Raw genomic sequence first — 27473 nt, forward strand, 5'->3', positions numbered from 1 at the left:
AGGCATATGGAAAACGGTACCACTACAGTTGTCCTTTAAGGACCCGGCCATTTTTTGAACATCTGACCACTGTCACTTTAAGCATCAATAACTCTGGGATGCTTTTGCCTTTCATTCTGATTCCAAGATTATTTTTTTTTGTGACATATTATTCTACTTTTATGTAAGCGGTAACATTTCATCGATACTTGCATAATTTCTTGGTGAAAAATTCCAAAATTTGATGAAAAAATTGAAAAGTTTGCATTTTTTTTTTTTACTTTGAAGCTCTCTGCTTATAAGGAAAATGGATATTTCAAATAAATTATATATATTGATTCACTTATACAATATGTCTACTTTTTGTTTGCATCATTAGTTTGAGATGTTTTTACTTTTGGAAGACATCAGAGGGCTTCAAAGTTCAGCAGCAATTTTCAATTTTTTCACAAAATTTTCTAAATCGAAATTTTTCAGGGACCAGTTCAGTTTTGAAGTGCATTTGATGGGCCTTCAGATTAGAAATACCCCATAAATTACCCCATTATAAAAACTGCACCCCTCAAAGTATTCAAATTGACATTCAAAAAGTTTAACCCTTCAGTTGTTTCACAGGAATAGCAGCAATTTGAAGGAGAGAGTTCAAAATCTTCATTTTTTTTTTACACTTGCATGTTCTTGTAGACCCAGTTTTTGAATTTTTACAAGGGGTAAAAGGAGAGAAATCTTCCTAAAATTTGTAACCCAATTTCTCTCGAGTAAGGAAATACCTCATGTGTATGTAAAGTGTTCAGCGGGCGCAGTAGAGGGCTCAGAAGGGAGAGTGAGTTTTTTCTGAAATGGTTTTTGGGGGGCATGTCCCAATTAGGAAGCCCCTATGGTGCTAGAACAGCAAAAAAAATATAAAACATGTGGCATACTATTTTGGAAACTACAACCCTCAAGGAACATAACAAGGGGTACAGTGAGCCTTAACCTCCTGAGCGGTATTCCCGAGCGTGACTCAGGGTTAATTTTCCCTGCCAGGATCGGTAACCCCGAGTCACGCTCGGGGTAGAATTGCAGAGTTCCCGGCCGGGCTGCACGATATATCGCAAAAGCAATGCGATATAGCGATGCGGCCCCCCAGGAAAACATGCGATTATCTGCTCTGGTCGGCTCCCGTTGCGGGGGCCGGCCAGAGCAGGTAAAGAAAAATACTAAAAGTCAGTGTTTCCCTACCAGGGGGCCTCCAGCTGTTGCAAAACTACAACTCTCAGCATGCCCGAACAGCCAAAGGCTGTCCGGGCATGCTGGGAGTAGTAGTTTCACAACAGCTGGAGGCCCCCTGTTAGAAAAACACTGAGCTAAGTGTAAAAGGAAGAAGTAGTAAAATAAAAAAAAAACTTTTGCTCACCTAGTCCCGGTCCCTGCAGATGCCGTTCCCCTCCGTGCGGTTCCGGGGTGTCCTCTCTTCACTATTCATCTTCTAGGACCTTTCACTTTTCAGCCAATCACAGGCCACAGTGGTGTAAAGCCTGTGATTGGCTGAAGGGGAAAGGGCTTGTTCTGCAGCAAATACACTAGGTTTGAAATCTGCCTGGCAAACCTAGTGTATTTGCTGCAGGACAAGACAAGGTGACAAGGGGGGAGGGGGGGGGGGAATGTGACAAGGGGGGAATGTGTCAGGGGGGGAATGTGTCAGGGGGGGAAGGAATGTGACAAGGGGGGGAATGTGTCGGGGGGGGGGAATGTGTCAGGGGGGGGGGGAATGTGTCAGGGGGGGGGGAATGTGTCAGGGGGGGGGGAATGTGTCAGGGGGGGGGGAATGTGTCAGGGGGGGGGAATGTGTCAGGGGGGGGGAATGTGTCAGGGGGGGGGAATGTGTCAGGGGGGGGGGGAATGTGTCAGGGGGGGAATGTTACATTCCCCCCCTTGTCACATTCCCCCCTTTGTAACATTCCCCCCCTGACACATTCCCCCCCTGACACATTCCCCCCCTTGTCACATTCCCCCCTTTGTGTCAGGGGGGGAATGTGTCAGGGGGGGAATGTGTCAGGGGGGGAATGTGACAAGGGGGGGAATGTGTCAGGGGGGGAATGTGACAGGGGGGGGGAATGTGACAGGGGGGGGGAATGTGACAGGGGGGGGGAATGTGACAAGGGGGGGAATGTGACAAGGGGGGAGAATGTGACAAGGAGGGGGGAGAATGTGACAGGGGGGGGGGGGAATGTGACAAGGGGGGGAATGTGACAAGGGGGGAGAATGTGACAAGGAGGGGAATGTGACAAGGGGGGACTGTGTCGGGGGGGGGGGGGGAAATGTGACAGGGGGGAAATGTGACAGTGGGGGAATGTGACAAGGGGGGGAATGTGTCGGGGGGGGATGTGACAGGGGGGGGAATGTGACAGGGGGGAATGTGACAGGGGGGGAATGTGACAGGGGGGGAATGTGACAGGGGGGGAATGTGACAAGGGGGGGAATGTGACAGGGGGAAGAATGTGACAAGGAGGGGGGAGAATGTGACAAGGAGGGGGGAGAATGTGACAGGGGAGATGTGAAATGGGCGGAGGGAGATGTGAAATTCAGTTAAAAAAATTGTACCGCTTTTGGTACAAATTTCCAGACAGAATCATACCGCCAGGGAGGTTAACACCCCACAGGTGTTTGACGACTTTGGATGTGTAAATTATTATTATTTTTTTCACTAAAATGCTGGTTTTTCCCCAAATTTTACATTTTTACAAGGGGTAGTAGGAGAAAATGCCCCCCAAAATTTGTAACCCCATCTCTTCTGAGTATGGAAATAACTCATGTGTGGATGTCAAGTGCACTGCGGGCGCACTACAATGCTCAGAAGAGAAGGAGTCAATTTGCAAATTTTGCTGAAATGGGGGAGGGGCATGTCGCATTTAGGAAGCCCCTATGGTGCCGGAACAGCAAAAAAAAAACACATGGCATACTTTTTGGGAAACTACACCCCTTAAGGCACGTAACAAGGGTACAGTGAGCCTTAACACCTCACAGGTGTTTGATAAATGTTCATTAAAGTGGGATTTGAAAAGGAAAAATTTAGATTTTCTTTTATTTATTTTTTATTTATTTTTAAAAAAAATTTTACACTAAAATGCTGGGGTTACCCCAAATTTTTCATTTTCTCAAGTAGTAACAGGAGAAAATGTCACTGTAAATTTGTAAGTACATTTCTTTGGAATAAGGACATACCTCCTATCTGGGCGTAAACAGCTCTGTGGGTGCACACCAGTCACGGAAGAGCAGGAGCGCAGTCAGGGGCCTTGAGCTTCTATATAGCTGCCTATTGAGCCAGAACAGTGGGACCCCCCCTCAAGGGGGTAAATTACTAAACTGGGGCACAGTAGGACATAAAATCATAAAACAGGTTATGTTCCCAGAATGATGACCCAGAGGATAGCCAAAGCAAAAAAAATATGCCCACCCCAAACCCTATGCTCTGAATCATCATTCTGGAAATGTGATGTGTGTGGCCATCCCTAACCTGTTGCCTCAAATGCAATGAGGCAACATAAAAAGTCACAGATGAGAGTGACTCAGTTACCCATGACCCATTTTAGAAAAAAATACCCCCAGAGGTCTTATCATTTTTATTTATGAAACATTTTTTGGGGCAATTTTGTGATTTATGGGGTTAAAACTTGGAATGTACTCTGGACTTGGTACATTGGGGTCAAATTATGGGAAATTAAAATGAAAAGGGAGACCGGTGTTGTGGTACCTCGCACAGGGACAGGTGAGCTGCCATTACCATGAGTTGTGGTCAGCATAAGGACATCCCTCTTATCCTTATACCTGACCAGCAACAGGTTTTCATGGGTAAGGGCATAAGTGTCTTAACAAAATCCCACAAGTCCCACAAGCAGACGTGGATCTGGCGGCAAGGGATGTGAACAGAGGGATGCTGGTATAAAAGTTATTCACGTATTCACCTCTCTGCCCACTGACTGAACTCAGTGGGCTACCAGAGCTGCGAGAAGGGGACATTAACCCCTCCCCTGCTGGCTGCTTTTCGTTGGACGGTCCGGCCAATAGCAGCGCTCCTGGGGAGGTGACTAAATCGACACCTCCCCATAGATAAATGAGGTGATTGGGAGTGTATTCTACACCCCCGATCACCATGTTTCTCCAGGTCATCTGGTCACACGTGACCCGTATGACCGAATTCGCTGCAAATCGCCGGTTTGGGGGGAGGGGGGTTTCTCAGGACCCCCCTGGGCATTTGCACGGGGTGCCTGCTGATAGATATCAACATTCACCTGGTACGGTGCGCGGCGGGGACCAAAATTCCCTCAGGCGTACAGGTAGGCCTTTGCTCCCTGGTACTTAAGGACCAAGGGCGTACTTGTACGCCCGGGGACCGGACGGGGGTGACTGCTGATATCGATCAGCAGGCACCCCATGCAAATGCCCAGGGGGGGTCATCATGTAGGTGATCGCAGAAAACCGCAAGTGAATTCACACTTGCGATTTTCAGCTATTCCGGTGATGCGCTGACCCGGAGATACATGGCGATCGGGGGTGTAGGATACTAGGCCAATAGCAGCCGGCAGGGGAGGGGTTAACGGCATCCTTCTGCAGCTCCCACCGCTGACTGGGTTCAGTCAGCGGTCAGAGCTGCTGAAGAAAGCCAGGGACCCCCCTCTGCAAGATTGGAGCCCCCTCAGCACCGAAGATCCCCCTTAGAGCAGGGAAAGATTAACCCCAGGGACAGGTAGGTGTTAAAAATTAATAGTAAAACCCCCCCCCCCCCCCCCTGACCCCCTAATAGGTCCCCAAGGGTCTTCTGCAGTTTTTCAGTGTGACCCGGGCCCTATTAGGGGTTCAGGGCGTTGCATTTGGGCCCCCCCATTTATTTATTTTTTTCCCCCCATAATCGCACACCATTATATAATAGTTACACCAAGCACACAACACTACATACTCCCCCCTCCCCCCCCCCCCCCCCCCCCCCCATTTTCGGCAGCGGAGGCATACGCTTTTCTTGCCTCCGACTCCGAATCTGTCAGTGAGGACGATGAAGATCCTACATCCCTGTGTTCTTCATCGTCGTCACTGATGATGAGTCCCCTGAACGGCGGCGGAGACGGCGCCAGGCGAGGCCACGCAGCCCCCATGATAGTGGCCGGCATTAGTGCGAGTGGGATGACGCTCGTAATAGGAGTCCGGCCCCCCAGACAAGTTTACCGGAGCCCCCTTCTGGTGAACCTGTCTGGAGACTCCCAGAGGCTTATCAGCCACGGATTCCGGAGTTTGTTGGCTACTCCAGAATCCGGATTGACAATTCTGGATTCACTGAAATTGACTATTTCAGTTATTTTTTCAGTCACCGTTTTGTCAATCTGATGTTGGAGCAGAAGACTCTGTATGCCAGGCAGTTCATTGCCCACCACCCTGATTCCGTTTTGGCCAGGCCCAATGAATTGTACGCCATTGGTGCAGCAGAATTGAGGACATTTTGGGGCCTCTTGCTGCATATGGGCCTGGTCAAAAAACCCAGTGTCAGACATTACTGGAGCGGGGACATCTTCTACCAGACCCCGCTTTACAGTATGGTCATGACACGGAGGCGGTTCGAAGCCATTCGGAAATGCCTGCATTATGCAGCTAACGCGGCATGTGTCGTCCCCCCCCCCCCCGAAGTGATCCCACCTATGACCGGCTTTACAAAGTGAGGCCGCTCATCGATCACTTTGGGGCCAAATTTTTGGAGGCTACGTACCCCTCAGGGAGCTCTCGGTCGATGAGTCTCTTATCAGTTTTAAGGGGAGACTCCTCTTCCGCCAGTATATTCCCTCGGAGCGGGCGCGGTAGGGTGTATGAGGTACGAGATTCCCGTATTGAACCCCCAGATTGTTCCCCCACTCTGGGTGTTAGCGGGAAAATCGTTTGGGAGCAAAATGTCTGCAAAATGTCAATTCTTTCTGCTGATTTTTACTGAAGACTCGTCCCAGACACGATAAGTCTCCAGATTGGTGGAGCAATTTTAATAAGCACTATGGGGGAGATTTATCAAAACCTGTGCAGAGGAAAAGTTTCCCAGTTGCCCATAGCAACCAATCAGATTGCTTCTTATATTTTACAGAGGCCTTGTTAAAAATGAAAGAAGCGATCTGATTGGTTGCTATGGGCAACTGGACAACTTTTCCTTTGCACAGGTTTTGATAAATCTCCCCCATAGTGCTGTTATAGTATTCCAGGCACACTGTATCTAATTTTGTATGTATTTGATCAGTGCTGGAATTGATATCCTTATTCTCTCTTGGTTGTGGGAAATTTTGTGATTCGGTTGGTTTAGTTTTTTTGCCTAGGTTTTTAGTGATTAATAAAAGTTATATTTTAGTGTTCTTCGGTGATTCTAGTTTTGGCTGACGCTATTGCAATATACTATACTTTTGTGAAATCATCCAAGCCAAAGCATAGTGTGAAATCCATGCATGTAAAACAGGCAGATTTTGCGGCATATTAACCATGGAATTTGTGACATCTGCAGCAGATTTATTTTCTATCTAATGTAGATATACCCTTATAAAAATCCTAGAGCAATATATATATTTTAGTTTTTCTCCCCTACAGCTTCGATTTAATATGGATGTCCTAACACACCCGATTAACCTGGCCGCCCAATACACAAATCCCTCTCCTATTATAATAGAGAAGATCTCAGCACATCAGAATAAATCCAGTGACATTAGAGCAGCTGAAGATTTGCTCCGAAGTTCCTGTTCCTCTGTGTCATTTAGTATTGTCTCTGAGGAGCGGCTAAATGTTGCTGTCCAACTTGCAAGGCGAGATGTCAGGCGAAAGCATTTCAGGGAGAAGATCGAATCCAACGCCCATCCACATCCCACAGGGGGGAAGGCAAACAGTCCTGACAGGGTTCAGAGAAAACCGCCAAGTAAAGAGCGGAAAGCTGGCAGTTCAGTAAAACCTGAAGTGACCAGGTCAGGGGCCAGAGTATATGTATATACCCCAGATCAAAGTAGGATAGACATGGGCATCTCGGATTCACCGCCTACACGGGATCCTGGTCCTGGAGAAAATCCAGTAAAAGGAATGGACCCTAGTGAGCTAGAGGTGAAGCGTCTACAGAAGGAGTTGCACATGTACATGCAGAAAATTGAAGAACTTGCAAAAAAAGGTAAGAAAAGATTAATGTTCACTTAATTTTACAGTGTGTTTATGTTTTAGATAAATATGGCCTATACTGGGTCTCTCTGAATACTTCTCTTTATATATGAAGAAATTAGAAAACAGAAATTAGGGTCGGTCTTTTATTTATTTATTTATTTTTTTTTCTTCCTCTTCTTCTTTCTTTCTTCCCAGTAGTTGTATCTGGAGTTACAACAAAGCCCCATGCAAGTATATAGGGCTGAACTGCAATACTAGACACAGACAACATTAGCGCTGTAACTAGAGATAATCAAGTTGTTCTATTCTAAGGTCACACTAGCTCTTTGACTAATAGAAAAGGCAGTTGTGGGGACGTTCTCTGCTGCTCTGCAAGACCATCAGTGAGATACAGGCCGGAACATTAGTTTTCCTTCATGTACCCAACATCAGTATGATGAATGGGAGTTGGAATGAGAAAGTTAGGGGCTGCTACTCATTTCCTACACATGCCTTTCCATATACTCATCCTTATGCATCAGATATACATGTAGAGGTTTATGGATGCATCTTACGTCTGTAACAATAAATGCAGAGAAACCTCTCCAACATGTTTTATATTTTAAAACTACATAAAAAGCCTACAGCACAAAGTGTGGAGGTCACTGGTATGTGAAAAAAGCAGCTATCCTGAATGTACATAGTGTTCCTAGGTGGAGGAAAAAGTACCTGATATCCATGTGTCATCATATCAAGAAATGGGATCCAACATTGTTACAGCAGTTCTAAATCTGCCATTCTTTCAAGCCTGAATTGGACTGCTACCTCCCTGATGAAGGAACCCTTGTGTTTCTGAAACGGGTTGAAGTAATTTTGACCCTTGTGACATCACAAACCAAAGAGCCACTACTCAACAGCACGCCACCGACCGGGGCTGTCTGAATGGCAGACTTAGAACTGCTGTAACAACGTTGGATCCTACTTCTTGATATTATGACACATGGATTCAGGATAGCTGCTTTTTACACATACCAGTGACCTTTCACACCTATGACTTCTAAGCTTGATTGCTTCAACCTCTACATACCACACTATCTATACTATCACCATCCCCCACTTTGCTCTGTTGGCTGTATTCAACAGTTTTGTCATTGTTTATTTATGATTGGTATATAGGGGAACCACTAGTCCAATAACAGCTCAACATACACCTCAATAGGGGATTTCTCCGTCCCTCTTCGTTGGGGGACACCTATACTGATGGGTATATGCTCTTGCCATTAGGAGGCGCTGACACTAGGGAAAAGAGTTGGCTCCTCCATGGCAGGATATACCTGCCCACTGGAAGCGAGGTAATGAGTTTTAGCTAGTGTCAGTAGGAGGCAAGACACATATTATTTTCTAGTAAGGGCTGTTTTAGTTTTTTTTATACTGTTCGGCATATAGGATTTCGGTGTTTAGGTTAGTGTAGCTGATATTCTGGTTATGGTACTATAGCTAGAGAGTCGCTGCTTCACGTTGGTATAATTGTTTTTCAAAGCCTTACATAACTTTAAGCTATATTCAGAGGTTTTGTCATAGATGATAGCATACATGCCATGCCTGCAGGGGAAGGCACTGCGTAACTATTGTTACTGACATGTCTTCAGAGCAATATAATCAAGACTCATAAGCGGTAGTATACCCATTATGCCTGCCACGTCTGCAGGGTGAGGCACTGTGTAATTATTGTTAATGACACATTTTCAGAGCAATAATACCCGTCGTGCCAGCCATGTCTACAGGGGGATGCACTGCGTAATAATATCATGAGCCATATGCCTGCCACGCCTGCAGGGGGAGGCACTGCCCAATTGTCGTTACTGACACCTCTTCAGAGCGATATCACGACCAATGCGGTAGTATAACTGTTATGTCTGCCACATCTGCAGGGGCATGTACTGCACAATTATTGTTACTGACACGCCTTCAGAGCAATAATATCACTGGCAGGTGGTGGTAGCGAGTAAAATGATTACAGCTAACTTAGTTTGATTTGTGATTTTTGCCATCATACGAAAAAGTTCTTATAACACGATTGAGGTATACCTGGTAGGGATACAACATTTCTTGTCGATGGAATACCCAAGCCAGTCTTCACTGTTCTCAGTTCTTGCTGTTAAGGCAGTGCTGCGTGGTATACGTAGCACATTGACTATTAAGAGAGGGGTCAGGTTGCCAGTCTCGGGTGATACTTTTAGGAATTAGTCGTCCTGCTTGATTTAGCACCGTTCGGGTTTTGTACGTAGTTCCATAATCAAAACAGGTATGTTCTTAGCTTTTACGGTTTTCTGAGGACTGGTATAATTACTACCAATTCCGTTAAAGCAGATAAAGCAGTGCTAAGGCAGCAGTTGGCACGAGTTGGTGATATGTTTTGTCCCTTTTGGCTATTAAGACGTCTAAATCAGAAGTGATGATTACATATTTCCCCACAGGTCATAAGTGGTGTCCGGTCAGGGTCTTTGAGTTTCTGGTTGCCGCAAGCGGGATGGGTCCTAATTCTCCTCTGGTACCAGTAGGTATGGGTCCGCTCACCACTAGTTCTTTCATAAGTTCGGTCCACTCTTTGTTGTCTATGCTAGGTTTAGAGGCACATCGTTTTTTGGGGCATTCTTTCCAAATAGGGGCCACATCTGCTGCCTCCACATGACATTAAGAGGTTTGATAGATGGAAATAATCCAAATGCAGAGAAGGAAATGTCTGATGTCTTTAAGTTGTTAGTTTTGTAACTCTTAATAATTGATTTACCTGTTTTGGCTTGTCTTTTGCCCTCAATACACGCGGTTTTGGCACACCTCAGACCACTTATAGGTTACAGGTTGGGTAAGTACGTCTCTCTTATGGGAAGTCATGGCCACAAGTATAAAGCCCAAAGGGCAGTATTTGTGGGAGGGGCTGATCATTATATAAACCCCCTCATAGTGCTACCTCAGGGTGGTGGTGCGTTTTTCCCACCCAGCCCTCCCCCTTTTCATAATATTTACTATGGGGTATGCCCTCTATAAGCGTGCCCTCAATACGCGCGGTTATGGCACCCCTCAGAGCGCTTATAGGTTTGATATGTACGTCTCTCATGGGAAGCCATGACCACAAGTGTTTTTTTTTTTTTCTTCAGTTGTCCCCATGGTGTGGGCGTACTGCTCATCTCTCTTTGGGGACCTCACGGGCAGATTCAACGCAGGGTGCCTTTCTCCCCATGCTTCTTTCCTGCATTTAAAAAAGTAAAAAAATATTATATAATATAATTCCCTGGTCATTCAGACCATTTGGCGCCCTCTTGTGGCCAATCATTGTATTGCACTCTGATTTCTATTGCTGCTCCCCCTTGGCAATGACTCGCTGTTACAGCCTTGGTCGGTCATATCTGTTTTTTATCAGTTCAATATCTGCAGGGTCCCTTTTCTAGAGTCTTTATTGGGGGCTGCTTTATATGCTTCACTCACCCTGTAAGGTGACCCGCTATACGCAAATTACATTGAGTCGGTTGAAGTATGTCTCTGGCGTCCCTAATTTCTGCATTGTCGCTCACTGTCAGGGAACATATGTGAACCGCCGTGGTGGGTTGTTGCCAGGGATTTCACGATCCTTTGGAAACCTCCAGGGATGTATTCAATGCCTGCTCTCCCCTACCACTGAGTGCCATACCATGTACAATGGCTTTTGCGTTCCTGGCAGACGCTAAAGTCTCTTTGAGGTTCTTTCCCTTGTCAGGCTGCCGGCCACCCATCCAGGGGTGTTCTTGGCATGTCATACTATATGATTCCCTTCTCCACAGGCTACTGCATCCGTGGCTGGTGCTCCGGATCCCCACATCTAGCGCAGGGCTTCTGTGGGAGTATCCCTGTGTGGGCATGGACAGTAGTCTCGCATGTCACTCATCTCACAGCTGCCACTCTGCGGCTGGCACTCCAGTACCCCACTGCTAGTGCGAGGTGCCCGAAGGAGTGACCGTTGTATACTATGGACCCATACCAGTCAGCCAGACAGTGGTCTGCATGGTTTCCTCCGCTGCTTGTCTCTCTCATAACACAGCTGATGTATCTGCGGCTGGAGTTCCGGTACCTCACTGCTGTGCGAGGTGTCTGAAGGTATGACCCGTTGTCATCTTCTGGAGTAACCTTCCTGTGTCCCCAGCTGGGTTCCCTTTTTGTTTTCCCCCTCCGTTTCCGTTCTGGCAGCATGTTTCTTCGGCGTGCTCTGGTCCGCTCAGGTGTTCTTGGCATGTCACACTATATGATTCCCTTCTCCACAGGTTACTGCATCTGCGGCTGGTGCACCTTTCCCATTCTGGCGGGATGTTTCTTTGGAGTGCTCTGGTCTGCTGGGGTCCAAGACCAGTTAATCTCCTTGTCTTGGACACTGTCCTGGGATGCTGTGGCGTGCCTTCTTTTTCAGGTGGCTCTCCCGGTTCTTTGGGCCTTGGTGATGGTAGAGGTCTCGGGCATGTGTAGTGATCCTGTCCAGACTTCTCCGTGATCCCATTTGTGTGGCGGTCTTTCTTGACCGCACTTCTTCATGTCTCGACATGTAAGTTTGTCTCCCAGAGCGTTTTGCTGACATTGGGTTTACTTATTCTTCAGGTGTAAGTCTTCCCGGTGACCCAGGCACCTCCAGTTTCCATGTCGGTCGCTCCGGTGTTCCGGGATTCCCCCTTTTTAAGGGCATTCCTCTCCTTTGCTCCTTCGGGTCCATGTACTTCTGAGATGGGGGGCGTTTGTCATCCAGATTCCACCAGTCGAGCTACTGTCGCCTTCCGGATGCTCACGGGGGGCTCATGGGACAGGGGATTTGGGGTCTGCAGCTGTTCAGGTCTTTGTTCTCATACACCAGACCTCTCTAGAGCCTGTTTCTGTCTTCTTTTTTTTCCAGTGGTTTTCTGGTCTCCACCTCCTGTGCTAACCTTCTGTACACTGTTCTCCCTGCTGTTTTTCAGCCATGTTCTCTTGTGCCCTTTTCCATTCTTGTTTCCCAGCCAGGTTTTCCCTCTGTCTGGTTCTGTGTTCATTGGAGTTATTCCAATCTGCTGCCGGGATGGTTCCGGCCCAAATGGCTTCTTAGTTGATTTTTTTTTCTTGTCTCTCTATATGGCCCGTGTGTCTTGAGTCTCTACAGAGGACGGTCCCTTCCTTTGGCATCCTAGTCCATCTCCTTAGACAGGGGATCTTCCGGGATCTCAGTTCCTGGGCTTCGGTTGTCTCTGCCTGGGATCTCGTCCGCAGGCCTTGCGGACATGTGAAGTCGGTCTCTGGACTGATTCACTTTCTCTGGTGGTTGTTTTTCCCACCCTAGGGGACTGCTTTGGTACGTCCCATCAGTATAGATATCCCCAAATGCAGTCCGGATGATTTTTTTCTGGTTGTTGGGTGTTTTTTATCCGGTATTCTTTTCTTGGGTCCTTTTGGACTTGTTGTTTGTTGGCTTCTCCTACTGCTTTGTGACAAAACTGATTACCTCACTTCCAGTGGGTGGGTATATCCTGCCAGGGAGGAGCTGACTTTTTTTTTTTCCCCTAGTGGCAGGAGCATATACCCATCAGTATAGGTGTCCCCCAATGAAGGCTAAGAGAAAGAGATTTTACGGTGAGTAAAAAAAAGTCTCCTTTTGCACCTCTGGAGTGCACATGTAACCTACAACAAAAAATGTGGTCTCAAATGGCTGGAGGTGCTCAACCCCAAATGCAATTGTGCATATATACTGGGGGAGCAGATCCTGCCCTTGTAGTCCGTTGCTAGGGGCGATCCCCAGCATAAAAATGCATACAATGGAGGATGCCTGCAGCGGACTACAAGTGCCACAATAGAATCCTACTTCAATGTGTGCTTAGTCACGCCGGAGGGAACTGGGAGCAGGCTACATGTCGACCTAGTGCTGCTGTAATTGCCCACTGGCCCCTGGTTTTTGCTTATTACGCACAGGTAGGTTAGTGTTAGGTCCCGTGCCATCTGAGAAACCTTGGCGTTGGTGTGCGGGCTCTGGTGTGTCCTTCATATAAGGATACACTGGCGAATGTCTCAATTTTAACATCAGTGTTGAGGGATTAGCCAATGTCATTGTATACATCTACCACAGTAGTGCACCTACATTTCTGTATTGTATTATTCTAATTGTTACACATCCACACCGTTTATCTGGTGTAGGATTCTATTGTGGCACTTGTAGTCCACTGCAGGCATCCTCCATTGTATGCATTTTTATGCTGGGGATCGCCCCTAGCAACGGACTACAAGGGCAGGATCTGCTCCCCCAGTATAAATGCACAACTGCATTTGGGGTTGAGCACCTCCAGCCATTTGAGACCACATTTTTTGTTGTTGTTTGTAAATTTATACGTGGAGGTGTGTAAACTCCATATGTTAATGCGCCTTGAACATTTTCCAGGCAGCATTAGGGTTGCACCTGTGAGGCCATGCACCTATATCAGCCAACTTGGGTGGGGCTTGTAGCCTCTCTCCCCCCTTCCATTGTATGTGTGCTTAGTCACGCTGGAGGGAACTGGGAGCAGGCTACATGTCGACCTAGTGCTGCTGTAATTGCCCACTGGCCCCTGTTTTTTGCTTATTACGCACAGGTAGGTTAGCGTTAGGTCCCGTGCCATCTGAGAAACCTTGGCGTTGGTGTGCGGGCTCTGGTATGTCCTTCATATAAGGATATACTGGCGAATGTCTCAATTTTAACATCAGTGTTGAGGGATTAGCCAATGTCATTGTATACACCTACCACAGTAGTGCACCTACATTTCTGTATTGCACATGTAACCTAGTGCCAGTATATCCTACATACATATTTTATATTTCATATTAATTTCTAGATAATTTTTGTTGTTTTTATGTTGCCACGTCTTTATATTATTGCATCCCTTTTTTTTTTTTTTTTTCTTTTTTTTTTTTTTCTTTTTTTTTTTTTTTTTTTTTTTTTTTTTTTTAAGATCGCCATGGAGATTTGTTAGACCCGTCAGAAGAAGTCAGGGGCCGCATACGTCAGCAGGAACGGGCAGCCCGATCAACCAGGATGCTCTATGTATTGCGGCAACAGGTATCTACTTTACATATTACTTTGTAATGTTTTTGTGCATAACCGCTATATAGATGTAAAATTAAACATGTTTTCACTGATAAAATGCCATTTGGCAGGAATAAAAAAGAAAATATCTTGTCTTCACTTAGAACAAAATGTTCTAGTTCTGAAAAGGGTTTTGGTGAACTATTATTGATGCAAAATTTAAGCCTCTTAGGCTGGGTTTACACCACGTTTTCTTAAATACGGTTCCCGTATACGGTTTGGAGGAGGGGGGCGGGGCTTAATCGTGGCGCCCGCACTCAGCCGTATTCGGGAACCGTATTTAATGCAAGTCTATGAGCCGACCGGAGTGAACCGCAGCCTCCGGTCGGCTTCTTTTTCGGCCGTATGCGGTTTCCCGACCGCAGGCAAAAACGTGGTCGACCACGTTTTTGCCTGTGGTCGGGAAACCGCATACGGCCGAAAACGAGGCTGAGCGGAGGCTGCGGTTCACTCCGGTCGGCTCATAGACTTGCATTAAACACGGTTCCCGAATACGGCTGAGTGGGGGCGCCGTGATTAAGCCCCGCCCCCTCCTCCAAACCGTATACGGGAACCGTATTTAAGAAAACGTGGTGTGAACCCAGCCTTACAAAGTATGAGCGCATGAGCGAGTTCACAACTGCATCTAACTCTATCATTAGCACTATCCATTGTCAGTATTAGTTCATTATGCATATACTTAAAGGGTTTGTACAAGGGGGGGAAAACTATTGAAAAAAAGTTCTTCACATGCCTGATTGACCTCTGCCCATCACATTCTGATGATAACTTACCATGCAAGAGATGCCTGCTCAGCCATCTGACTTCAGGAATGACAAATTTCAGCTAGTGATTGGCTGAGCAGACATTTCCTGTATGTCAAAGGAAGTGGTAAGGAGCAGAGACCTGGGCACCATCAGAATGTCAGTCTGATCCCTTTTATGGTGTATTTACACGTACAGTATTCTGCGCAGGATTGTCTGCGGCAGATTTCAATGTAAGCTAAATGACAGAATACAGCTTCAAATCCTGCAAATCAAATCTGCGCAAGATACTGTACGTTTGAATAGACCCTTAAAATGTTTCTTTCCCAGTACAATCCTTCAAATTTGTTGTTGTCCATTTGATTTACATATAGTGAATTCCCAATATATAGTAAATGTAATTGTTGAGTGGCTTACAGTATTGTCATTGTCAACTTTAATAGGTAAAAGAGATCCAAGAGGATTTAGGGAAACTAAGCCCTCAGAAAATCAAACACACAAAGAAGGTAAGAAAAACAAGTATAAAGCCCTCTTTACGTATGTCTGTCTCACAGCGTTTACCTCCAGCGCTGTATAAAAAGCACCGGGGGGAAACTGATGATAGAACAGATAACATTCATTAGAATCAAACAGTTCACATTCATCTAGCGTCTCAAGTGGGATGCCGGATGATTAGACACGCCACACGGGAAAACGCATCTTGCGGTGTTTCCCTCGTCCAGCCTTCAGAAATAATAAATGCTGGATTCTAAACAACTCATGACACCTGATACACGTTGTCATCAGTTGTGGTGGACGACGAACATATGTGAACCCAGCTTAACATATTATTCTGACACTCGGGTAGCAAGTAACTGCCAAGTGTACTCTTGTGGGCAAAGTTTATGAACGGTATTGGCACAAAACAAATCCTCAAATCTTTTTACCTACCCAGACATAGAGTTGAATATCTTGTGACATAGTAATATCAATGTTTTTCTTTTCCGATCAGTCCCGTGCCATGTCTAGACTGGCAACTGTTCACCGTGGAGCCATTCGTGCCCTGCAGTTGCTTGTTAATCAGCTGAGTGAACGTGGCGAGCAGCAGATTCCCTCTCTCTATAGGGAGCTTGGACATATCATTCGTCAATTGTCCCTCTGCACTGCACAGCTTGAAACTGGAAGTGATCCTGCTGCCTCCAATCTGATCAGCTCAATTCTCCAACAAGTCCAGGTAACTGCCAGTGCCTATTGTTCTATAATTTCAACGTCTCAGTTATGTTAAAGGAAAAAGGTCACCCGTTCACCCACACTAAATCCGATACACCGGGTTATAGTGTGGGTGAACAGGAGACCGATGCAGGGTTTCTGACCTATATACGTACCTGAAGTCCGGCACCAGGTCCCTCTGAAGTTCGGCTTCTTCCAACGCTAAACTGCGCACTGGAGGTGGCCCCTGGCTGGCCTCCGTAAACACAAGCGCTAACCTGACCAGCTCTGATGAATATTGGAATCCAGCCAGTGAGCCCGCCTCCAGCATGCAATTCAGCGCTGGAAGAAGCCGAACTTCAGAGGGACTGGGCGCCGGACTTCAGATACGTATATAGGTCAGAAACCCCACATCGTTCTCCTGTTCACCCACACTATAACCTGGTGTATTGGGTTTAGTGTGGTTAAATGGGTGACAATTTTCCTTTAAAGTTTAACCTCTTGAAGACCAACAGTACATGTTTTTACAAAGGTCATTAAGGGGCCTTATTCTACTACACCTTGTTGTTCTGGTGACAGTTAAAATACTACTGTATGTACACATTGCTACCTCCTGGATATAATTTTCCCCTTCACTTATCATCATTTCTGTCATGTCAGTAGTTGATTGCTTAGATCAGGGGCTCTTGTTATATAACCACTTCCTTTCTGTGATCTTGCTGGTGTTTTTTTTTCTTTCTGCCCACATCCATAACATCCTTCTCCCCCCCCCCCCCCCCAAATGCCATCTATAGGAGTGTATTGTAGGTCACTTCCAAGCACAGCGCCAGCCTGTTCAGTCCAGTGCACTTTTCAGTACTATACTATTGGCATAGAAGAGAGGAGTCAGCTGTGCTGTAATTGGGCAGACATTTGAGGGAAAGAAAGTATGGTTGTGAGTTCTGCTGCAAACAGCCCAGCTCTGGTCCCGCTCATGAAATAGCGACAATGAGAAATAGATGTGCATCGTTGCCGTGTACCTCTCCTGGTCTCTGAATGAGCGGGTGGAAGTGCTTCACTCCCTGACTCACAATGATTTCTGTCTAACTTCATTATAAGTATATGTAACCATCCAGTGAAGCTGGACAGAGATCTCTGCGAGCCAGGGAGTAAAGTACGCTACAAGGAGCTTCTCCTTAATTGTTCTTGTGATTAGTGGGGGTTTCAGATATGACCAATCAAAAATTTTGACATATTTTTTTTAAATAAATAACTAGGACATTTTAAGTGGGCAAGAAAATTACTTTGTCACCACTTTTGAAGAGTTAATGTAACAAAATCACCCGAAACCTCCAAACAGCCAAGGGCTGTTACTGCTATGGCTTTTATGGATGGTCTAGGTTTCCAATAATCCACAAAGTGCAATACACTCAAGCGGGGCACCCTTGGTGATTTACATCCTAGGTAAATCAAAGAAACCCACAGCACTCACCATCAAGTTTATTTTAAGGCATTTACACCAAGTTGTGTGCCTCCCAGGCACACATTTGGCAGAAGAGGCTCAAAACTGCCTGTTGACATATCTGTGCTAGACCCTATTCAATCCAATGACCTGAACAGAGTCACCTAGTGACCAAATCTATTGAGTAACTTTCTGACTGTATACGACTTTTGGCCTAGACTAAAAACCGCAGCAGACCACTACTTTCAGTCCGTACCAAAGGTCTGATAGGGTCAGAAAATGATCTTATAGGAGTCCCTAGGTGACTCCATTCGTGTTATTGGATTAAATGGGGTCTGGCATGCATCCGTTATGGATACATTGGCAGGCAGTATTGAGCTTCTCCTGCCAGATCCGTGCCACCAGAGGCACAAAACATATATATATATATATATATATATATATATATATATATATATAATATAAATTTTTATAGTACAAGTAATGCCCAAACAGGCATTGACATTAAAGGGGTTAAAAGCGATGTGGCTACTAAAGGTTCACTTTTCAACTCTCCTGTTGTCTTGTCCTCTCAGGACTTGGATGTACTTCTAGAAGCTAAAATGTCTTCAGTGGCAAGAAGGCCATTACAAGATACTTCTCCCAATAGAACTCCTGTTGTAAAGGTTTCAAGGAATACTGCATCACCTCTTAGAGACATTCGTAATCCCCAACCGGTTCAAAAAGAAACAGCGCATCGGGAGCTAAATCAGATTCATGTAAACAGACGTCTTGTGATTGGTAAGTGATGTGCATCCTTTACTCACAAATGTATCTGTATGTAACCTGCAGTAAGCATTCCCTCCAATATTATAGCTGGAATGTGGCTTCTTATTCCTTCTATGAATGTAGTCATCATGGGGACATTTATCATTGTCTGTGGTAAGTGAGTACTGAAGACATGTTGTGTTTTTTTTTTTCTTATGTGCTACATATTTATGATACTAACACGGGGTTGATAAATTTGGATCACATAAGCAAAACACAAAAGTCACAGTTTAGACTTTTTTTTTAGAAATTTTTTTGTGACTTTTTAAAAGTGCTAATGAAAGGCAGTTTTGTAAGGCCCCTCTTACACTGCCGGTGTGCCCTGTCGGAAAAGGTCCATTTGGCACTTTTTTGCCTTTTAACGTCCGTTATCTGGACGGGCCACAACAGGCAACAACGGGTCCCGACAGATCCCATTTACTATTATGTGGTCTGTTATGATGCATGATGTATTTTTTTCTCCCTCTATTTTCCCAGTGTTCCCTGACATCCGTCGCTCTGCCATGTCAAAGCAGTGTGAAAGAAGCCTAAACCACGTCAGACCTGGATTTGACTTGGGACACCTTGAAGGTGTTTTATTTATTTATTTATTTTTGTTCTATCTTTGTCTTTTTTTGCCCACATGCGACGTTCGCACATCATAAATTCGCAACTACTGCAAAGTAAAAACTGAAAGTTTCTTAACCCTTAAGGACATAGCGTTTTCTACTTTGTATTGACATCAGTCATTTTACCCAAAAATCTACTGCAAAACGGGAAAAACTTATCATTGTGCGACAAAATGGAAGAAATAATGACATTTTGTAAATTTTGGGGGGCTTCTGTTTCTACGCAGTACATTTTTCTGTAAAAATGACACCTTATCTTTATTCTGTAGGTCCATACCATTAAAATGATACCCTACTTATATAGGTTTGATTTTGTATTACCTCTGAAAAAAATCATAACTACATGCAGGAAATACACATTTAAAATTGTCTTCTTCTGACCCCTATAACTTTATTTTTTATTTTTCCACGTACAGGGCGGAATCAGGGCTCATTTTTTGCGCCTTGATTGGTTTTTATCGGTACCATTTTTGTTTTGAACGGACTTTCTGATCGCTCTTTTTATGGTATTAAAAGTGACCAAAAATACGCTATTTTGGACTTTGGAATTTTTTTGCACGTACGATATTGACTGTGCGGTTTAATTAATTATTTTTATTTTTATAGTTCGGACATTTACGCACGTGGTGATGCCACATTATTTTTTATTTTTTATTTTTTTATAAGAAAAGGGGGGTGATTCAAACTTTTATTAAGGAAGGGGTTAAATCATCTTTATTAACTTATTTTTTTTTTTTTGCAATGTTATAGCTCCCATAGGGGGCTATAACTTGCAGTTCATTGATTCAATACATTGATCAATGCCATTGCAATGCATTGATCAGTGTTATCGGCGGTTGATTGCTCAAGCCTGGATTTCAGGCTTGGAGCAATCAATCGCCGATCGGACGTGCAGGAGGCAGGTAAGGCACCCTCCTGATGCATCCTAGCTGATCGGGACATCGCGATTTTTACCGCAATGGTCCCGATCAGCCCGACTGAGCTGCTGGGAAGCTTTCACTTTAGACGTGGCGATCAACTTTGAGGAGTAAGCAAAAAAGGCTCTAAATACCGTGGTAAATATCCTCCTATGTTTGCAGAAACTTTGTAATGCTCTGATGAAAGTTCTGCTGAAAACATTGAAGCAGTCCAGAAATTCTGCGTTTGTGAATAAGGGTTTATATTTTTTGTCATGGCACAATTCCATCCTTAGCCAGAACTGCATGAACTTTACAGATGGGGCAGGAGAAATTTATGGCAAAAATCCTGCTTTATGTGCTATTCTTGGTCTTGCTGACAGACCCCTATCAGAAGTGTAATGATGTCATCAGTGATGACAAACTCTAAGGGTGTGTAGAGATCATACAATGGAGTCCCCAACTTTTGGGACCCTTCTCTGTCACTCAAAAAGGAGACATGCAGCAACAAGCATCTTTCTTTCTGGCACTGTTGATACAACATGGCTACATAATTTACTTATATTTTCCCCAGCAATCTAGCTGCTGTTTTCCATCTGGTCCAGCTTCTGTATATAACCTTTTTCTTTATACAGATGACCCTCCTGAATCAATGAATAGTGGAGTCCAAATGGAACCCAACCTACCACAACAGCCATCTTCTCCAGAAAGGCGTTTAGCTCTAAGGTCAGGTCTAGAAGCGTTAATTCAAGCTGGACGCCTGAAAGGGCTGAACAGAAATCGGGTGGGACAGAGCAAGAGCAAAGGAGTGCTTATTCCTCAGAGGCCAAAGGTATGGGGCATAAAACCTGTTTATTTTTTCTTCCTCGTGTAAATATTCTAGTTTACTAATGTCTTTTGCAGGTAGCAACTCATATGAGGCGAGATTTATCTAACACGACAAATCATCAACAGTCCTTTACAAAGTATACACAGCGGCATGAAACAAAGGCGTAAAAACACTTCAGCTCCTTAGTTAAAGCGTAATCCGATGTTGGTCCAGTCACAGGATACCTGTTTAAATTTCCCATTCACTTGGATGGAACTTCTGTCAAATCCGTATCCTGATTGCTTTAGCCTCAAGCAAGTCTCGTTCTACAAAGTTGATTTTACCAGGTATCCTGCTCCCTGACCAACATCAGAGATACATTTTGAAATATAACACTAGAAGGGTAGAACGGTTAGTACTGCAGGTGTAAATCAGTACAGTAATTCACACCTTTAAGGAAAGTATGTTCAAAGCATAACGATTTATAAATCTTCCCTATTTAGCCAGGCCTGTCTCCAATGCCCACCTCTTGCCCCTTTCGATTCCACTAAACCACTTAACGAAGTGGGGTGAATAAACTGGTAGCAACATGTTTTGACACATTAGATGGATTTGGAATCTAAAGATTATACTCAGCATGGATTTGTTCACACAGTCACCTCTATAATTTCTTACTCATGCATCCCACATAGGCCACTTTACATGCTGTACAATTAATTTGTGTACCCGATCAGTTGTCACAATTAATAAAATGTTAACTCTTTCACTATTTACCATCATCCTGATCGACAGTACCATGTTTTTTTTTCTTCCTTACTTACAATAGAGGTACCTGCTTTGACTATTTAAACTGCAGTGTAATAACCATGTTGCACTACATTCTAGCCAAAGTGGACAGCCATTGTATTGAAAATTACAGTCATGGCATCTTGCCCTTATAACACAAGCAGTAAGGAAAAAAAAAAAAAAAAAAAAATGAGCAGGTGGTTGGACCTCTGCTATACTTTGTGCAGCTGTTTAGCAGGTGAATAGGTCTGAGATACTGCTATGTAGGTGGGTGGCAGACTGATTGTTACACAACATACACCAGGAGAACTTCTAAAGGGTTTATAGGATTCTATTAGAGCATCCTTTATTTTGATAAGAGAATAGCTGTGCTATTTCTTCCAATAAATCTGAAGAAGCTGCCTACAGTGGATCCAAACAAATTCTCTAACTGCAGTATTAGCATAGTCTTTTTGTACTAACATTGATAATTGATCTCCATTTGGGATGCTTAGTTGGAGTCTCTTGTCACTGTATGTAGCTAGCTTAAAAAGGTTGAGAAACACTTTGTTACATATTTTAACATATTTTGTTTCATTAAAGGAAGATAACATAGTAGCTTTTATTTTGTTATGTTATAGAATCTTAATTTTTTCCTATACTCCCCCCCCCCCCCCCCCAGGTCTTCCGGCAACAGCGTAAAATAGACCCGTCCCAGCGGTCACATTTTCAGGAGAAAACTGTGTCATTCAGACTGAAGGAGAATCAACCAGTTGTCAAAGAGAAGAAAACTCCTTGGGTACCACCCAATCCAACATCTCCTTCACCCTCCCCCAAAAGGTCCAGTATGAAAATACTTATAAGTATGCAGTCCAATCTGCAGGCATTATGTTGCAGAAGGAGCTGAGTAGATCGATTATATAAGTTCCAGGATAACTAGTTATCTTATTTATGAAAATCTCTGGACTACGTATTCTGGTAGGTGGTCCTATGCAATGATTATGAGAAGTACTTGGAGCTTTAATGGAAAGTAGCAGGGTGATGTGCGCCAAAGAGCCCTGCTATTCAATGCTTGGCAGCTATCTTTGTGCAATCACTAATTAGGACCACCCAATTGACAGCTTTGTACATTCTGGGGTAAGTAGTCAAATGGCAGTTAGCTCTCAGTTACTTACCCACAGTTATACACACAGATAGTTGGACCACCCACTCGACTACTTAGAGAGTAGAGATTTACATGACTGTATAGCAGAGATTTACATGACTGTATATTAATCGGCATCTCCTGCTCTATAGGACTAAGGCCTCCCAGCTTCCCAAATTCTTGCTGAGTAGTTTGGCCCTGTGATCCGCCCTTCCGGTCACAGTTAATGTGATGTTTTTTTACTGTTTGTTCGATAATGAGTGAATGTTAGTGCAGTATGTGGTACAGTGTATAGCTTAGGGAACCTGTGCTGTATATTGTACTGTAATGCTATGTATGATTTGTAATTTATTGTATGATTTGTAATGATGACCCTTTAACGACACAGCCAGTTTTCATTTTGCCTTTTTAGAGCCATAACTCTTTTACCCAGGAAGGGAGCGTGGGAGAGCTGGGGATACTCGAACACTGTATCTCTGCAGTAAAGTTACATGAATGGGGAATTTTGGCTGCCGCTTTGTGTGCAGGGAGATCATCGCAGGGAGGTCTCAGCGGTCGGACCCCCAGCAATCAGACACTTATCCCCTATTCTTTGGATAGGGGGGATAAGTGTTCCTGTACTGGAGTACTCCTTTAACGACGTTTTAGTCATTTTTTTTTTCTGCATTGATATGTACTGACACCCCCCCCCCCCCCTATCCCTCCCTCCCAAATCTACTATTTGGTATGCATGGTTAATAATGTTCTGTTCTGGAAAACAAAAACAAAATGTAACTTTTTTTTATTTTATTTTTTTTACATAATTTTTTATTTTAAGTCCCCCCCCTAGGGCACTATTTTCCAAACAGTGTTTTCTAGGCATGCTATGAATTGTAGTTTTGCAACAGCTGGAGGCCCACTGTCTGCTTATACCCTCGGGCAATACAAATGTAATGCATCAATTTGTGTAATCATTGACTGCAGTCAGAGGACTAGAGAAAACCAGGCCTGATCAGACTTCTAAACCACTACAGACATCTAATATAACTGTCTAGATGCTGCTGCCATCATTGTTTTTTCTTTCATGGAATGAAGACATGGACTATTCTGTAACATTCCACCTTGTCCCATTCTTAATGCAGGGTAAGCTGGAACATGGAAACCAAAAGTTTTAATGTATCTCCATCTAAAAAAATTGATGAAATTGATTCTTCAAAGAGAAGCAAAGCTGAGAAAGAGGACAAAGAGAATGAAGACTCCAGGTAACAAAACTTTATTTATTATGCAGTATCTTTATTATTCAAGAGCATTTTCTTTAAAGCTCAGGGTGCTGCTGATTCACACTGCTGAACTTTTCCTGCTCCCCTCACACTTGGGATTTGCATGTTAAACCAATCACTGGCTTTGGCAAGTTAGCGCAGTACAGTTTTCTTTTTTATGCCGCTATGAGCACTTCTAAATGTAAAATTTGTGCTCCAGAATTCCCCTTTAAGACAAAGTGCTGTTACAGCCCGGCATGATGCAGGTGACTAATGCTGACTGAAGACTTCTTAGGTAAGTTCTTCTGACTAAAGGTGAGTATTTTTTCTCTCCCTTTTCTTTCAGTTTTTAGGATTTTCATCCTCTGGAGACCCCCTACTTCAGCCCACTCCTCTTTATTGTTATCTTCCTGTGATGTGGGGAACACTATTCCGGCAGTGGGAACTTCTTAAATAAGTGGTGTAGGACTGTGCTTCTCTTTTTTTCGGCGCCTATTCATTCAGGCGCCGGCACTGATCTCGGGCAGTTACTTTCATTTCGGCAGCGGAGCGCAGCCGACTCCTTTCATGCACTCTCAGCGAGCGCCGGCCTCTATCTCCGGCCGTATCGCTCGCTGCGCCGGAACTCAGTCCTGCTCTCCTGTCGGCAGCTGCGGGCTGCCGGCGGAGTTTTCACTTATGGGGAGCGAGGACGCCATCTAGCCCAGCCATTTTCTTACTCTTGGCCGTGGGCTCATGTCAGGCTTTAGCCCCGCCCACTCACGGCCGCGGGAATCTTTCTCTATGAAGTGCGGGTGCATACACTTACCCTGCTGGGAGGAGAGTCCCCTTCTCTGCCACTTAGCGCTAAGTGTGTGCAGAGCTTTTTCTTGGGACCAATGAGAAGCGCCCTTGGCTAGGCCGGCCCCACTCTTCTCATTGGCCATGCGTCCTCCCTTCTCCGTCACTCTCTCTTTCTTTCTCCTCAGCTGTGCACCGGAGTTCTCCTCATATCTGCTACCTGGCTGGGGATACAGACACTGGGTGAGCTGTTTCCTTTTTGATATGTCCAAACCAGGAACTGTCCCTCCTTCTAGACAGATAACGGGCCCTGGTCACCTATTATTTTTGCAGGGGCTGCAATTCAAAAATGTCTGGTTCTGCTGAACCCACTTGTTCCGCCTGCACCACTGGTCCCCCTGACCGCACTGCTATTTCTGCTCAGGATGCTCCTCCAGACCCTGTGGGCTCGGCTATCCCCCCAGTCTGGGTATCCTCCCTCTCCCAATCTATTTCCGACTTGGCGCAAGTCTCCCGTTCTTTGGTGACTGCCTTGGAAAGGTCCTCCTTACGTCGACACGCTCTCCCTCTCCCTATATTAATCGCTCTTGCAATCGTAATAGGGGTATATCATCCGACTCAAGACTCACGCACTACCCTCACAGACATCGCCCCTCTGCTCCAGTTTGCCGCAAGCGTCACTCCCCTAGAGGTCACTCCCCTGGTCACCACTCTGGCTTGCCAGAACCGCGTACCAGGTCAGTATCTCCCTCCTCCAGGGCTGCCTCCACTCGTTCCCACTCACCTGGAGAACTTTTAGATGAGGCTTCTGATTCGGCCTCTGACTCAGAAGACTGTACAGATGTGTCAGGCTCGGTGGACTCGCCATAAGAGCCACCTAGAGGACTCAGGAACCTCGGACGTAGCTCCAGAAGTTTCCTTTCATCGTGCCCGACCTGCACCCAAGATTTTCAGCTCCCATGCTGAATTTGAAGCCTTGCTGGAGTCCGCCTGGGGGCACCCTGACAAGAAGTTTCAGGCAACCAAGAAGGTTCATGCGCAATATCCCTTTGCCAAGGACCTCATTGCTCGGTGGACCTCCTCTCCAACTGTGGATCCACCGGTCTCCCGCCTTTCTAAGGCGACTACTCTGCCTTTGGCTGATGCGACTTCTTTCAAAGATCCGGGGGACAAGAAGGTGGAGACTTTAGCAAAATGTGCCTATGAGGCAGCAGGTTCCTCCCTTCTTCCTGCTTTTGCTTCTGCCTGGGTGTCAAAAGCCCTTTCAGTCTGGTCTTCCCAATTCCGCCAGGGTGTTCTTTCTGGATCCCCTCCGGAGGAATTATTTGACCTAGCTCTCCAATGCTCCAAAGCTGGAGATTTTCTGTGTTTTGCTTCCATGCAGTCGTCTCGCTGCGCTGCCTTTGCCACAGGCAATCTGGTAGCCCTCCGTCGCTCCATGTGGCTTAAAGCCTGGGATGCGGACGCCGCCTCCAAGAAGTCTCTGACTGAACTTCCCTTTACTGGTTATCCGCTTTTTGGTAAGCGCCTAGATGAGATAATCTCAGAGTTGACGGGCGGAAAGAGTTCCTTATTACCTCAGAATAAGGCTCGCAGCACTACTTCCCGTCAGAAGTCCTCCTCCTTCCGATCCTTTCGGACCTTTGGTGCTAATAAAGGGTCCAGGCAGGCACCTTCGCGGGACAAGAAGGCTCCCTCCTTCCAGACCCGTCCCTCCTGGAAATCGGATAACCGTTCCGGATGTTTTGCGGCCAAATCGGGCACCCGCAAGCCTACCTCAGCCTGAAATGGGCGCCCCCTTCCACGGATTTTTCTTGGGTGGGTGGTCGTCTTTTACACTTCCAGGATGTCTGGACCATGCACGTTCAGGACCACTGGGTCCGGGACGTGGTGGCCAACGGGCACAGGATCAAATTTGCCTACCTTTACCAAGGTCCTGGCGCCCGTGATAGCGCTCTTACGGACAAGAGGTGTCTCAGTTATCCTTTACCTAGACGACCTCCTGATCAGAGCTCCTTGTCTCGCTTCAGTTGGATGGTCAATCAAGACAAGTCCAACCTCTCCCCTGCCCAGTCACTGGTTTTTCTGGGGCTCCAGTTTGACATGGCCTCTGCCCACATTCGGCTTCTGCTGGACAAACTGCGGAGGCTCTTGTCAGGAGTCCGATTGCTTTCAAATCCGGCCCCAGTTTCCATTCACTTTTGCATGGAAGTCCTTGGTCGGATGGTGGCGGCCATGGAGGACGTGCCATTCGCTCAGTTTCATTACCGACCTCTTCAACTGGCGATTTCTCTCCCGGTGGGACAGGTCTCCATTGTCTCTCGACCGCAAGATAGTTCTCTCTTGGCGGTCTCGTCAGTCCCTTCTATGGTGGCTTCGTTCCCCCCTGCATCTTCAAGGATTCTCCTTCCTGCCCCTCCACTGGCAGGTTGTCACGACTGATGCCAGTATGTCGGGCTGTGGAGGTGTATTCAGGGTCAGGACGGTCCAAGGCCTTTGTCCTCCCCGGGAAGCCCTTCTTCCCATCAACCTATTGGAACTGCGGGCAATCTATCTTTGCCTGCTTCATTGGGAACTCCTTCTTCAGGGCCGCCCTGTTCGTGTCCAATCGGAAAACTCCACTGCTGTGGTGTACATCAATCGCCAGGGCGGCACTCGCAGCTCAGCGGCAATGGCGAGGGTAACCAAAATTCTCCTCTGGGCGGAACTCGAGGTTCCGGCCATCTCAGCGATTCACATCCGGGCGTCCACAACTGGGAAGCTGATTTACTCAGCCGGTCCTCAGACGATCCCGGCGAGTGGTCTCTGCATCCGGAGGTGTTTGCTGAGATCTGCCACCTCTGGGGTACTCC

The 27473-nt window shown here is 45.7% G+C and overlaps 1 protein-coding gene across 2 annotated transcripts in view; it reads left to right on the plus strand.

Moving 5' to 3' along the window:
• KIAA0753 (KIAA0753 ortholog) overlaps positions 1 to 27473 on the plus strand; it is a 58591-nt gene that overhangs the window by 12154 nt on the left and 18964 nt on the right. For both annotated transcript variants that reach the window (XM_056558418.1, XM_056558417.1), the window contains exons 2-9: positions 6568 to 7132; positions 14070 to 14176; positions 15390 to 15452; positions 15938 to 16159; positions 18151 to 18355; positions 20522 to 20718; positions 22142 to 22299; positions 23725 to 23844. In XM_056558418.1, coding sequence (XP_056414393.1) covers positions 6580 to 7132; positions 14070 to 14176; positions 15390 to 15452; positions 15938 to 16159; positions 18151 to 18355; positions 20522 to 20718; positions 22142 to 22299; positions 23725 to 23844 — 1625 coding nt within the window. In that variant the 5' untranslated portion in view covers positions 6568 to 6579. The remainder of the gene's footprint in view (positions 1 to 6567; positions 7133 to 14069; positions 14177 to 15389; positions 15453 to 15937; positions 16160 to 18150; positions 18356 to 20521; positions 20719 to 22141; positions 22300 to 23724; positions 23845 to 27473) is intronic.

Source organism: Hyla sarda, chromosome 2, assembly GCF_029499605.1.
Source record: "Hyla sarda isolate aHylSar1 chromosome 2, aHylSar1.hap1, whole genome shotgun sequence".
NCBI classification, from domain to species: domain Eukaryota; kingdom Metazoa; phylum Chordata; class Amphibia; order Anura; family Hylidae; genus Hyla; species Hyla sarda.